General features: G+C 52.4%; 1 protein-coding gene across 1 annotated transcript; it reads right to left on the bottom strand.

Annotated features, from left to right (window-relative positions):
- Window positions 1–704: 704 nt before the first annotated feature.
- On the bottom strand, window positions 705–12829 carry CKMT1A (creatine kinase, mitochondrial 1A). The gene is made up of 9 exons (XM_055003064.1): window positions 12617–12829; window positions 6120–6318; window positions 5939–6034; window positions 2733–2954; window positions 2050–2135; window positions 1663–1786; window positions 1433–1567; window positions 1102–1227; window positions 705–926 (listed from the first exon to the last, which is right to left on the bottom strand). The coding sequence occupies exons 1-9, from the start codon at window positions 12766–12768 to the stop codon at window positions 810–812; spliced, it is 1257 nt and encodes a 418-aa protein (XP_054859039.1). The 5' UTR covers window positions 12769–12829; the 3' UTR covers window positions 705–809.
- Between the last annotated feature and the right edge of the window lie 2144 nt (window positions 12830–14973).

The raw sequence follows: 14973 nt of genomic DNA on the forward strand, positions 1-14973 counted from the left end.
CACATGTTTCCCTGGGAAGTGTAGTCGGGCCCTGCCCCTGCGCTCCCGGAGGAAAACCCAAGCGGGCTTTAAACATTCCTCTTTAAGTAAAATTGCTTACCATCAAAGAGTCAAGCATATGGCTACAGCATTAAGTTGGCTTGTAAATATGGAAGAGGGGGGAGATCTGCTTCCCAGTATGGGAGAAAGCCATTTGTTCTGCTCTGCCCCCACCCCCGTGCTCCCGGAGGAAAACCTGAGTGGGCTTTAAACAACGTTCCTCTTTAAGTAAAATTACTTGCCATCAAGGAAAACCCAGGCGGAGCAAATTTATGCAAGAGCTCTCTTGCAAAAATCCACTCCGCCTGGGTTTTCCTTGATGGCGAGTAATTTTACTTAAAGAGGAACGTTGTTTAAAGCCCACTCAGGTTTTCCTCTGGGAGCACAGGGGTGGGGCCCGACTACACTTCCCAGAGAAATGTACGGAAACCCGACACGTGCTGGGCGTCTCGTGTAGTTTGGCTCTCAGGTTCTTGCAAGTCTTAGTCATATTCCCTGTAGCTGCTTCCTTTTTGCCTTCTACTGTGCTGGGGGCAGGGGGGTGGATGGGAAGCATGGCCTCAGGCTACCATTTGCCCATGATTTGATGAGCTCCCCCCACATATGCAGCCTCTCCTCCCATCTGTCCTCACCAAAGGGTAATAATGGCCAGAGGCAGGAAGATGTCACAGCAGCAAGAAATTTATGGGGATTGCTGCAACGTATGATGTGCAGTGCCCGAGATTATGCATGCTGGTGTCCTACAGAGCCCGGGCTTTGCTGCATGAAGCTCAGCTGCGGAACTGTGGCACAGGTGAAGGAATCCGGATGTCTTGGCCCCGCTCCAGACGTCGCTCACAGTCGACCAGGTAGTTCACACCATCGATCACCAGTTGAACCAGTTCCACCTGCCAGGAAAACAAGGAAGCAGGGCTGGAGCAACTCAAAGGGGCCCGACTACCCTGCCAGGCCGGTGTTCACCTGTTGCATGGAGTCACACCCAACAAGCTGCCCCTGCCCCTTATAACAGTCCCAGCTCATGCTCCCGCCCTCCACTCAAGAATGGGAGTCTCATCCACAGACCTCCGATTTCCCAAGACGATCCAGGTTGGAAATGTCAAAGGTGCTCCCTGTGGCTGCTGTGTCCACGCCCCCGGTGCCACGTTTTTGCAGCCTCAGGTTCTCCAGGATCTTAGAGAAGCGGCTGTCCTGCAAAGGTGGTAACAAAGTGGTCAGTGCTGGGAAGGAGTGGGGAACGGGTGCCATTTGGAGCAGGGCAGAGCCTCCTTTGGGCTGGGCAGCAGGAGGTTCAGGTTCGGATCTGGCTAAAACATGACCTGCCTGCGGCTTCAGGTTGTCCAAAGACAAGGCACACAAATAGGGGCGCAGGATCTGCCCCCTTGCCAGCCCTTACCTTGCTCAGCAGCGGCAGCTTGATATGCACGCCAGCTCGAAGCCCAGTCCCAAGATTGGAGGGACAGGTCAAGATGTAGCCCAGCCTTTCGTTCCACATGAACTCCCAGCCTCGCTCCTGGATCAAGCGCTCCACCTGGACACATGGCAAGGAGAGATCACGTGGCTGTGGGCCTCTGTGTCTGGGGAGGGGAAGAGACGGGGGAAGCGGGGCGAAGCCCACCTGCTCACCTCCTTCAGGCCCCTGCAGAACCTTTCGAAGACTCGCTTCATGTTGCCCCCCTTCTCCATGGAGATGACGCGGGTGTGGTCCTCCTCGTTGACCCAGACCAGGAAGGTCTTTTCATGGTTGTGCCTGCACGGAAGGAATGATGGTCAGTGCCCCGGACTTGGGGGACAGACGCCAGACCTGTCCCCCTCTACGTGAAATGCCTGGATTTTAGCTTTCAGATTCCTGGCGCTGAGAGACTGGCCTGCCTCCCCCCACCATCCTTTGATCCAAGACGGATCCACCCAAGAACCTTTTACCTGTCACCTTTCCCCTGAGTGCCTGCAGGCTGCGCTTGCCACTAAGGAGGAACAAAACCCTTGGCCAAGCCTGGCCAGTTGCAGCCCTACCAGATTCCTCGTGCGTCGGGCCAGTCTCGAGCCATGCCCGCTGCCGTCAGCAAGGGGGAGACGGGTTTGTCGAAGAGGAAGTGATCCTGGAAAAGGAATCCGTGATGATAAGGCTGCTGCTGGGACTGGGCAGCCTCTCGAAGCAGGTCAAGCAGGCCCAGCTGAAGCTAAGCAGGGCGACTCAGACGGGACTGGTGCTAATTCCAGATGGGCAAGACTGAGAAAGGAGGCAGGAGACCCTGGAGCCCATGTGAGAGAAGGAAACCCTTAGGGGCCTCCTGGCCAACCCTGCTCCAGGGCTTTGCCTGCTGCTGCCATAGCAAGAACAGCAAGAGACTCCTGGCTGGAAAGGGAGAGCCAAGCTACAAGTGACGCCTTACACAGGTTGGACACTTGTCAGCTTACCTCAAGTTTTGATGGGAAATGTAGGCGTCCTGGTTTTACAGCTTGGCTCTCCATTACAGCTGCAAGACCGGGATGCCTACATTTCCCATCAAAACTTGAGAGAAGCTGACAAGTGTCCAACCTGTGTAAGGCGTCACTTGTAGCTTGGCTCACAGACAGGCCCAGGGGCTGGCCCCTTCGGAGTACATGGATAACCTTTTGTTCCCCATCCCAGCCCGCCAGAGGCAACCTCTTCCCACCCCCTGCCCGGGGGGCCTCCCCTCATCCCAGCTACTCACATCAATAAGCTGCTGCTGCTCTTTCTCAGTCATCTCGGACAGGCGGTAATACTTCCCAGCCAAGTCGCCCGTCAGGCCGCTCAGGGCTTCTGCGGAGACCCTTTCCACCTCCCTGCGCTCTGCTCTGGTGCACGCTGGAGGCAAACTGAGGCCGCGGATGCTGCGTCCTGTCCGCACCCGCGATGACAACACGTAGCGCTCATCGAAGTGGCCAGCCTTGATCTGGGAGCAGAAGAGGTAGCCCAGGGAGATTAGCCATGAGCCTCAGTTCTGTGGGGCTGCTGCTCTTTGTTGAGGGGGGGCTCAGGGGTCAGGCACGTTACAGGACTAGCAGTGACCACACCCTCCCTTGAGCTCTCCAAGCAGCTCTCATAAGAGCCAAGTGGAGCCCTGCTGGATACAGCTAGGCCAGCAGCCAGCTTTTCCAGGGGCCAGCCAGGTATTTCTGGGAGCCTACCTGCAGGGAGCCCCAAAACTGCAAGAGACTTCCTGGCTACTGGCATTCAGAGGCAGGCGTGCCTCTGAACCCGCAGAGTCCATTTGCTATCATGGCTAATAGCATTTGACAGACAATGAATTGTTCCTCCCACCGTATCTTGCAGCAGTGAATTCCACAGGTTAACTGTGCATTTTCTGCCCTGTCTTTTGTCTGCCCTGTCTTTTGTCTGCCCTGATTCTGCTGCTGGTCAGTTTTGTCTGGCAACTTAGGGTCAAGAAAGACATGCAGGTATATAAAGAGTTGGGTCTGAGTTGCCCGGACCCAACTCGAGTTCTCCACAACTACACAGCAGCTTTGGGGAGTAGCTGTTAAAATAAAGAAGACTCTAAATGGCCTCAGAATGTCTCTGTTGGGGGGAGGAGGGGCTCCCCCCCCTTCAAGCCGTTTTCCCCTGTCAAAATAACAGGGGAGAGAGTTTTTTTCACTCCATGTGGAATATTTTGTGCATGTGGTGCAGTAAAAACAGGGGGAGGAACTCCTCTATATTGTGACACAGCAAAATGGCTTGAGGGGGGAGGAAGGAGCCCCTCCTTTCCCGTGGAGGCACTCTGAAGCCATTTGGGCCTCTCTTATTTTTTAACAGCCGTTTACTTTTTAACTGCTGTATTGCTGCAGAAACCCAGACCCAACTCTTTAAAAACCTGCACATCTAGCTCGGCCCTTAGAGGTCTAGGTGATGACGGAGGACTCCCCAACCCATTCACTTTCTCACTTTCACTTTTCTTCTGTCTACGTGGAAACGCCTCTTTTGCTTTTCCTTGTGAGGCAGATGCTTCGGCCCCACGCACGTTGGTTTTTCTGCATCTTTGCAGCTCTACCATTTCTTTTCTAGTTTGGAGCAGAGGGATGGAACCAGATCTGTACATTGCGGCTACATTGCTATGAAAACTCCACCAGGGGATCCCCATAAGCCTACTATGACTTGAGGGCAGGATTTCATTTCATATACTAAATACTAGCAGCATTTTTTTTGGCTTTTAAAAAAGTGCCATTACTCAAAATAAAGCATATCCTCCTCAGAACTTTGGCTCAGCGCCCCCCCCCCACCAAGGTGCCAGTACTTAGTACTGGTGGTGAGTAGCGCCACAAAAAAAAAGGACCTGCATTCTAGCCATTTTTGTTCAAGTCTGTAAAAAAAAAACCCTCATCTTAGACTGTGCGTTTCACATTGTAGCTCAAACAAGGCATGGTGCAAGAGAGTCACAATTATTTCCCCCTCCCCAGAAAAAAGAGTACAATTTGCAGCCCTAAATGGCGCTATGAAGATTGAGGGAAGATCTCTGGGGTGGGGGGGCAACCCCAGCATTGTAGTTAGTGCTGTGGGGGAGGAAGCTCCAAAACAGGTAGTTTTTAGTTTAAGAGTTATGACCTGATACACAGCTCATTTCTACGCTGACTGTACTGACCGTACTAGAGGGGAGATTTGGAGTGATTTAAAGCTTGTTTGGAGATACAAAAAAGATACAGCTGCCCGTCTTCAGCACATCTTAGCAATACCAACCTATGAGATTCCTGGGGGACTCTAGCTCTGAAGCTCAAAAACTAGGCTTTGGATTGAGGAAGAGGCTACTTTTCCTAGAGGGCACAATGCCCAGAGTCCAGGGATCTCTGATTTGGGTGGGCCAAGGCTTGTATGGGAGCATTCGAAGTGGCACCCCACTTTGAAACAGTTAGTGCCAATCAGTTACTGTGCTCAGTTCAAGGTATTGGTTCTCACATACAAAGTGCTTGGCCTGGCATACCTACAGGACTGCCACCCCCCCCATGTTCCCCCACAGCAGCTTCACTCATCTGAACAGGGTCTCCTGCAGGTACCAGGCTGCACACAGGTGAAGTCAGCAGCAGCCTGTACATGGGCTTTCTCTGTGGTGCCCCTATCCTGTGGAACGGCCTGCCAGCGGAAGTCAAGAGACCCCCCCACTCGCCTGGCTTTCTTCAAATGATGGAGGGGGTCTCAGATGCTTTGCTGATGAGTTGGGGACTATAGACTTAAACACTATAGGAGCATATATGTGCTCCATGTTGTCTAATGTCAGTCAGCATTTCTTCCACTCTGTATTGTATTCTTGCTAATGTTGTGTCTTGTAAACAAGACGGTGCAAAGCTGAATTATTCAAAAAGGCTTTTGTGTTATAGGGAGGGGCTCTCAGATGCTTCGCTAATGAAGTAAGGACCATAGACTTCACCGCTATGTTGCCTTACATATTACCTGTTGTCTTAAATATGTGCTTCTACGAGCTACTTGTGTTTCTAATGTCAGCCCTAGAATTGCTTATGTTCTGTTTCAGCATTTCTTCAACTCTGAATTGGATTCTTACTAATTCTATGTCTTTGTAATATTGTGTTTATTTACCTTATGGCATTGTTTATGGAAATGTCCTAGAAACTGACTATACTTATCGCACACTGTATAATCTGCCTTGAGCCTCAGTGAGAAAGGTGGACTATAAATGACATAAAATAAATAAATAAACACCAGACGTTGGACCAGGGCTTGGGATCTGTGGAGGTTAGCACTTTTTAAAAGGATCATGAAGATTTGTGGTTGGATTGACGAACAAGGAACTAGTAACAGCGGGTAAGGAACTCCTGCCTCGTAGGCACCTCCCAATGAACTTTCACGAAGCCTCCCCCCTCCCATTTTTCACAAACTTCGATCTATCGGCCCTGGTAAGGCTCCTCCCTGTGGACTCTTGTGGGACTGCACCTTGCTGGCATCCAGGTCTGTGGGGTGCTTCATGGTGCGAGGATTGTAGCCGTTGTGCCGCTCCTCGATCACCGGATCAAAGATATCTGCAAACACCTGGAGACGCAACCAGGCCAATAGTTAGTGAAGGGCCGGGGTGGGTGGGAGGTGAGATGGCTGGGGGAGCGCTCTTCCTGCTCACCTCATAGGTCTCTTCATCTCCGGCCACCATGCCTACTGTCTTGATGAAGGGGTGCCCGGGGTTGTCCACTCCCGTCTGGATGCACTGGTCCAGGGTCCAGCCGTTGGGGGTGGCTTTGTTGCAAAGCTGAGCATAGATGGTGGGGGTCAAGTTGCTGGCCATGCAGTTGTTGTGTTTCCGCAGATCTGGGTACTCCGCACTGGGAGGGGGAAGCAGAGAATGGGTTGTGGTTAGAGATGTGCAATTCCCTTCCTTCTGTCTCCACCACACTCCATGTCACCAAGGAATCACAGCTGACCTTGCTACCAAGCTCTGCCGGTTTGTCCACACCCACAGCTACCTCAGAGCCAAGCTACAAGTGACGCCTGACACAGGTTGGACACTTGTCAGCTTCCCTCAAGTTTTGATGGGAAATGTAGGCATCCTGGTCTCGCAGCGTACAGAAGTTTACAGAGCGGCAGTCTATGGGAGGGAGAACATGTGGTTGGGAGGGGAGTGCAGGCATCAGGTTCTTGCCGGGCGCCCCCCTTCCCCTCCGCTGGGTGTCCGTGTGGGGTTTCTGTAAACTAATTAAATAAAGAGCCAAGCTGTAAGACCAGGACGCCTACATTTCCCATCAAAACTTGAGGTAAGCTGACAAGTGTCCAACCTGTGTCAGGCGTCACTTGTAGCTTGTTTCTCAGATTTGGTGGTGATTTATTTTTTCCTATCAATGGTAGAGCCATGGGCACCTGCAGGGCCCCACGATATGCCAGCATCATCATGGCTGACTTGGAGCAGGGCTTCCTCAGCTTCCACCTGTTAGCACCCTCTTGTACATGAGATTCACTTATTACATTTTTATCATCTGGACACATAGGAAAGAAGCACTGGAGAAATTTCACCAGGCTTTCAGCAACTTCCACCCCACCATCAACCTGACCACACAAGAAGTACATTTTCTAAACACCAGGGCTTTTTTTCTGCTGGAACACAGTGGAACGGAGTTCCAGTACCTCTTGAAAATGATCACATGGTTGGTGGCCCCACCCCCTGATCTCCAGACAGAGGGGAGTTTAGATTGCCCTTTGGAGGGCAATCTAAACTCCCCTCTGTCTGGAGATCAGGGGGTGGGACCACCAACCATGTGACCATTTTGCCATGGGCACTATAAACTTTAAAAAACTCCCGCCTTGTTCCAGATGACCCAAAGTGATGTCACTGTGTGGTCCTGTGCTAGCAACCCATTGAGTCCCACCTCTTCCCAGAAAAAAAGCCCTGCTAGACACCATTGTACAAATACATGATGGAAGCATAAAAGCTACCTTATATCAAAAACCTACTGATTGCCAAACAAAACTCCAGTCATCAACCCAAACATGCCAAACGATGCATTGTCTACAGCCAAGCTCTATGCTACAGCTGCATCTGCTCCGTTCCCTCTGATGGAGATTCTTACCTGTGTGATCTACAACAGAGATTTCTGGATTTACAATACCCACTACATGTAGTTTTAAAAAAAAACAAATCAACAAAGCCAGAATGATACCAAGGGATGACCTGCTACAAGATAAGCCCAAACAGAACAACAACAGAACACCACTGGTGGTCATATACAGTTCCCAGCTCAAACCAGTTCAACACATCATTAATGGTTTGCAACCTATGCTGGACCATGGTACTGCTCTCTCACAGCCACCGGGAGGCAAACCTTTTCTTGCTCACAAACAGCTCCCCAACTTTAAACAACTCACGCACAACAATACTCATCCCAACATGGACACAAACTCTGGGACCAGGGCCTGCAATAACTCAAGATGCCAATTCGGCCCCATATTCACCCCAACAACACAATCACTGGACTTAACAAGTAATAATAATATTTGATGTATATACTGTCCTTCAGGACAATTTAATGCCCACTCAAAGCGGTGTACAAAGATGTCATTATTATCCCCACAACAACAATCACCCTGTGAGGCAGGTGGGGCTGAGAGAGCTCTGAGAGAGCTGTGACCAACCCAAGGTCACCCAGTTGGCTTCACGTGGAGGAATCGGGAATCAAACCCAGTTCTCCAGTTTAGAGTTCCACACTCTTAACCACTACACCAAACTGGCTCTAACACCAGCAATACCATCTCAGGCTCATTCACTTACTCATCTTCCAACGTTATATATGCCATCAAGTGTCAGCCTTCAGCTTTATATTGGACAAATAGATCAGTCAGTGACTGACACGCTAATTTGCAGTTCCCCTCCTATTCTCTGCCGGGATGACAAAAACTCCAATCTTTTCCCACTCCATGTATCTGAGGAAGGGAGCTTTGACTCTTGAAAGCTCACACCGCGGAAATCTGGTTGGTCTCCAAGGTGCTGCTGGACCCAAATTTTGCTCTTTTACTTTAATTATGAGATCTGTTTACTCCTATCCTATGCCTCCTATTATTTAACCAGCCAAATTTACTCAAGAGCCTTTGGGGAGCTTGTTGGAAGTCCAAGGAAGCAATCTTACACCCAAAGGACTTGGGATACGGACAAAGCCCTTGGCTTGTCTCAAGATACATCTGTAAATCTTTCATCTATGTGGACGTATCTTGAGATACACCTGCAGCAAACCCCATCAGCACTGCTTCAGTGTAGAACTGGGTGATGTCAGATATGTCTTGTGGAAAGCGCTGAACTTGAGCCTCTCCAGCCTTGGAACATGCTGGTGCAGTGCAAACGCTACCCAGAACCCTAGCGGCTTTCAAAGACATCCCATAGAGAGTCATGCAAGAGGAAGACTCTATCGCCTGGCACTCATTGACTCCACCCCCAGCACTGTCTGCAGACAATCACAGCACTCCCAAATCTTATATAAATCCTCAACAGGATTCCCATAGCTCAGGAGATAGGGTGCATATAGCACGCTGCTATATAGGGACTGTATACTGTACTACTGTGTACCACTTGTTACTGCAAGTATGCTCCTACTGGGTGGTTTCGAAATTGTTTAATATGTCGTGTTAAATTGCTTATGCTTTCTTTCAGCATTGTTTCAGCTCTGTTATCAGATTTCTGCCTGTTCTCAAATTTGTGCCAAGCGCACCCTATCGTATTATTTATTGAATGCCCCAGCTGTTGACTTACCCTGCATAAACCACCTTGAGTCACAGTGAGAAAGGCAGACTATAAATAATGTAAGAAAGCAAATAAATAAATATTGCTCCGGCCTTGTGTTGTGTGTGCCTAAAACACACATGGAAGGCAATTGGAAGGGAACCTGCAGAAAGGTTTATTATCAGAACAAACAGTCAAGAGAGGCTTTGTGGGTGGGTGGGTGGGTGGGATGTTGTGTCACATCTCCCCTCTGTGGAGCAGGCATAGGGTGCCAACTAGTATTGGCAATATGGTTTTAGCTTTGGACTGCCCCAGGTTCAGGCCAGACAGCTGCGGTATGTAGAAATTTGGTATCTTTGCCATCCTCTGAACATGTGAAGGCAGTGGTGGCCATCCATTACCTCCTTACTACACATCCCCTCCCCCCTGACCCTTTGGTCTCCTTAACTGTCTGCCATCTCATGCCATCTGGTCATTGTCAAATGCCCCATTTAGATGGCTTGGAAGATTTACTCCCTGCTGTGCCCTGAGCCGGATGCTTCCAAGCCACTGTTGGCTTTTCTCCAAGGAGCAGATTTAGAAGTTGCTCTGCCCCCAGATCGATATTCACTTCTGCTTCAGTTCAAGCGGAGCCCCTCCCTTCTGTCCAGGGCCAGCTTCTTCTCAAATTCCCCAGAGCCTAACTAATTGGGCATAGATGCAGAGGAGTTAGCCGTGTTAGTCTGTGGTAGCAAAATCAAAAAGAGTCCAGTAGCACCTTTAAGACTAACCAATTTTATTGTAGCATAAGCTTTCGAGAATCAAGTTCTCTTCGTCAGATGCATGGTACAGAAACTGGTCAAATATATGACCAGTTTCTGTACCATGCATCTGACGAAGAGAACTTGATTCTCGAAAGCTTATGCTACAATAAAATTGGTTAGTCTTAAAGGTGCTACTGGACTCTTTTTGATTTAACTAATTGGGGTGTTCGTTCCAGTCCCAGCAGCAGTCAGTCACTCTTTTCTGAGTCATATCATATTTCTGCTTTGGGTTTTTCTAAAAAATCTCCAGTTTATGATTATTTCTTCCAATTTTAGAGAACCGTTGCACGTTTCCCTGTGTAGGGCTTGATATCTGCCGAGTTCCTTCCGCAGGCCTGTCTCCCAGTACCAGGGCTCTGCATTTATTGACTTTGGGTGTGTGTGTGTGAATCTCTCTTTACTTAGACAAAACCACCTGTATGGCACTCTACCAAGCTCTTCTTCCTGCTGCTTATGGTTCATCCTCTGGTGGAGAAAGGTGAGGCGTAGGTCTGCTAATGAGGGCTGCGCAGCATTGAAGGTGTTCATCGTATTAAGGAAAGGCTGCCTGTAATCTTCTTGCCTCCTGACCTCTTTCCTCATTTAGAGGGGCTTTGTGATTTTCCTGGCTTCCCGAGGGGATCAGCAGGGGTCAGACCCTAGCTTCAGCCTTGCCACTGGGGGATGGGCTCCAGTAGGCTAGCAGCAGGGACACAGACAGGACGTGACTCTAAAAGAAGACCCCACCCTGGGACCTGGTCCTCCATGCTATTGTTTGCCTGGTGGCCACACAACACAGAGAGTCAACACACCTGTGCCGGCTGGCCACTGCACAACTGCCCCTGATCTGTCGGGACTGGCATGTTGTTTGCACCTAGGGAAGGTTCTGCTCTCTTTTAGATGTGCTAATAGACTTTTGGCAGATGCACAAGGGTTGTGTGTGTCACCCTCCTCCTCCTGTAGCTTCTGCACAACTGAGCTCTGCACAAGGGAGCTCTATCTTCTGCCCCTTGCATGGAAGCAGGGGAGGGGTGAACCCTGCAGCCCAGATGGCCTCCTGCAAAAACTGTGCTCAAGCGATCCATGCCAGAAAATAGCCGGAGGAAGCCCACCAGCTCTTACCAACATCCGCTGGCTGCTGGAAATGCTCTGAAGTCTTCACCCAAGCCCCAAATCTGCTGGACATTCCTCAGCCGCTACTTCCCCCCCTCTTCCAGCTGCACCTTCATGGGCTTCTCTGGGGACCTTCTCAGAGCATTCCCAGAGCAAGAGTCTCTTGGGGCTCTTCTCAGAGGCGGATGCCCCAAATGGTGCCAGAGTGGTGTAGTGTTAGGCTAGGAGCGGGGAGACCCAGATTCAAATCACCACTCAGCCGTGAAGCTCATTGGGTGATCCTGGGTGGGACAGTCTCTCTCCGTTTTGGCTTCAGCTACCCCTCAAGGTTGTGGTGAGGGCCAAATGGAGCGAGGAGGACCACGTATGCCATTCAGGGCTTCTTGGAGAAAGGGTGGGGTCAAGAACAGGGGTGTCAGCAGGCCTGGAGGGAAAGGACCTTTTAATAGAGGCTTTAATGTGTAGAAATGGACCGCTGACGCTTTTCGTGGCATGGAGGTAAGTCACATCACCTAGTAAATAACATCCCCTTAAGACGAAGGTGCTGTCAAGTCGCAACCGACTCAGGGGCCTTCCCGGGAAGAGATGAGGAGAGGTGGTTTGCCATTGCCTTCCTCTGCATAGCAGCCCCAGTCTGCCTTATTGATCACAACATCCCCGGAAGGCTCTAGTGAAGGGACAGGCCAATTGGCCTACTAAAACAATGGTTAGGTGCTGCTGCTGCCTGGAGGATAAAGATCTATTAGGATGCAGCTGGTGGAGCTTGTTGGAGGAAGAGGGAAGGGAGGGGGTAGAGCTCTGTGCCAAGAGAGTAACTGGCCCTTGGGAAATCCTCCTCGGATGAATCGGGGCGTCTTAAGGAGAATCGGGTCTCCTCCTGGCATGAAAATTGGGTGTCTTGAAGGGACAAGTGTCTGTGAGCATGTGCAGAGTGCCGCTGCCTCATTAGTGAACTGGGAGGTGGTTCAGGGCCACCATTCCACGGCTCTCCTTCCCAGAGCCCGAGCTGCTCCCTGTGCCAGCAAGGTGGTTTGTTGCCTCCTGGGAGCGGTCTGCAATCCATTCATCCCATTTCCTGGTAACTCTTGATTCAGGCCCAGTCGGCTGGGGCTAGAGAGCGCCGGAAGGTGTGGCCTGGCTCAACTCTATTTGCCCAAGGACGGGAGCAGAAATCCCGGGCAGAGGCAGGTCGCTTGGACAGCACTGCCGCTCGAGGCCGCGGTGCTAGAGGGAAAGGAGCGGGCGCGGGCGCAGGATAGGGCCGGCTGGCATCGCTTTGGAGCATTGGGATGGCAAGAGATTCTGGAAAGGGCTGACTGGTGGTGCCTTGGGCGGGACGGAGAGGACGGCCCCCTCGGAGCTGCCTGCTTCCAGCATGCCCCCTTTGCCCCCCACCTTTCCATAGTGCCGGCCAGATCCCACCAGGCCGGGCACCGTCGGAATGCCGCTGCCCGGCTCGGCCGGGACTCGCCAGCCAGCCAGCCCTCAAGGGCATCCCCCCCGGGCGCCTCTTGGGAGCCTTACCTGGGCGGGTAGAGGCGTCGCTTGGCTGCCGCAGCGCCCACGGAGTCTCGGGAGAGCAGCAGCCCCGCGGCCAGCGAGCCGGCGGCGCCCACCATGGCCAGGAGGCCGGCGGACTTGCGGGCGGAGAGGGCGCGGGCGAAGGTGCTGGCCATGGCGCGGCGGGGAGCGAAGGCGAGCCGATCTGGAGGGAGCCTGGCGAGGCGAGGCGAGCACAGGCGAGCACGGGCGGGCGGGCGGGCGGGGACGTGAGCGGAATGGCTCCGGCGGGGCGGGGGAGGGCGCCGCGGAGCTTACGCGGCCCGCCCAGCCCGGCGCAGGGGCCGCCCGCGGAGGCGAAGGCTGCGAGGCTGCGAAGGCGCTTCAGCACCAGAGGCGCGGACAGCGCCCGAGCCCGCCGCTCGCCAACGCTGGCCCGGCCGGCGTCTCCCGGGGGGCTGCAGAGCCGAGCGGGGCTCCGGCCCGGGCGGTCTCTGGCCGCTTCCCTGCGCGTTGGAGCTCGGCGCGGGCTGGGCCGGGCGTGGCTGGAGGAGGCCGACGGAGCAAAGTCCAGCCTCGGCCGAGACACACCTGCGCCTCGAAGGGCGGCCGCCACTGCAGTCTGCTCCAAAAGACTTGGAGGGACAGTCGGCGGAGCCCCAGAGGGCTGCTGGCCGGAGGGTTCCCGGAACCTGCCGGTACCGCCAAGGCCCCGCTTCCCGGACTCTGCCGGCCCAAGGGAGCTGGGGGTCTTGTGCGCCAGCCAGCTGGGCAGGGCTTGGTGGATGGGGCGGCCGAGCGCAGGGCGCCGCGCTCCGGGCCGGCCTTGGCTTGCTGCTCCTAGGGCAAGAGACCTCCCAAGATACGGAAGAGTCAGAGGACCTGCCCGGACTGCCCACGCCCTGGCACGGTGCAGAAGCAGCCTGAAGCGGGGCGCTCGAGCAGCAGCCCCAGGGAGGAGGGCAGAAGCCGCGAGAAAAGCTCTTCGGTGGGCTGCCAGCTGTCACGCCCGGGGGACCGAGGGCAGCAGTTCTGCTCGGGCTGGGAAGCCAAGCCAACTCTTGGGCCGCTGCGGGCACAGAGCCCAGCAGTGAGAGGAGGCTGCGGCAGGAGCAAGGGCAGCCCTGGCAGCCCTGCAGCGCCTTTGGCACATCAGTTGCCGCAGTCGGTGAGGAAGCCCGTGGAGGGGGCAGCAGGCAGGGACCAAAGCCCAGCATCAGCGGGAGGAGAGGCGGGAGAGCAGACTCAGACCGGCTCGGGAGGGGATGTCTTAAGCGGAACCTCGCTGGAGTGGAGGTTGTTCGGGGAAGATCCACGAGCATGCTATCACCAGACAGGAACGGGCATACACTTCCAGATCTCTGCGAATTCATTCACATGGAGGGCCCATCTGCACTTTAGGAGGGTCAAGTGGGAGATCCTGGATCGGATCTCCTGAGGATTTCTGGAGCCATGTTGTTGGGAGGGAAGGATTAGCTCCCAACCCATGAGAGAAATCACCCAGAGATTCCTGACTAAAAGAGCTGTGGTTCTCGAAAGCTTGCATCTGACAAAGAGAGTTGTAGTTCTCGAAAGCTTATGATACAATAAAGTTGGTTAGTCATAAAGGTGCTACTGGACTCTTTACTATTTTGCAACTACAGACTAACGTGGCTAACTCCTCCGGATCTATCACCCAGAGAGCTGCTCTTAAGGACGAGGAGAAGAGGCTCCCTTTAAGAGCAGCTTGGGGAAGGACTTATAGTAGGAAAATGGTCTGGGGGAAAAAAGAACTATCCTTTCCCCAAATCTGTGGCCCTGATCCAAATCTCCCCTCCTCTCCTGCTTTGAGGCAAACACAGGGAACTTTGACAACTGACCTCCCACCTAATATGCCACTTGGACAATCAACACATTCCCACCCACCCCCCTCCAGCAGGGATACCTTCTCCCCACTACCATTTTTTTGTGTGCATAATAAAGAATTTATTTATTCCAGATATTTCTATTTGGCCTTATCTTCTTCAACTCAATGCAATTAAAATGTAGCAACCAAGTTACAAAGACATACAGGATAGTCAAATTCATAAAATTAAAAGAGATTAAAATTACAAGTATTCAGATTTAAATTATGCGAGACCAGAAAACTCTCGGCTGGAAAAAATCACCCTTTGCCAAATGCTCTCTGACGCAAAACTGCCTATAATCATGTGGCTGCACCCCACCACAATTTTGATCCATTTATTATACTTAAATCCCACTTTCCAGACAAAAAAATGCCCCCCAGAGCAGTTATTGTGACCCAAATGTTGGGCCATATTTGTATAGGCTGGGTTCAAAGGGGGATTAAAATGAAACTGGAGCTCCAGTACAACTGATTTAGTGTTTTCTTTAGACGTTTT

The sequence above is a fragment of the Eublepharis macularius genome, chromosome 18 (genome assembly GCF_028583425.1).
Source record: "Eublepharis macularius isolate TG4126 chromosome 18, MPM_Emac_v1.0, whole genome shotgun sequence".
Lineage (NCBI taxonomy): Eukaryota > Metazoa > Chordata > Lepidosauria > Squamata > Eublepharidae > Eublepharis > Eublepharis macularius.

Bases quoted from the DNA above. Each gene is read 5' to 3' on its own strand.
- CKMT1A (XM_055003064.1), bottom strand. From the start codon at position 12,768: ATGGCCAGCACCTTCGCCCGCGCCCTCTCCGCCCGCAAGTCCGCCGGC. The intron at 6,319-12,616 runs GTAAGGCTCCCA...TCCCCCTCCCAG, and splicing joins CGACGCCTCTACCCGCCCAG to TGCGGAGTACCCAGATCTGC. The intron at 6,035-6,119 runs GTGAGCAGGAAG...TTGCGTCTCCAG, and splicing joins GAGATGAAGAGACCTATGAG to GTGTTTGCAGATATCTTTGA.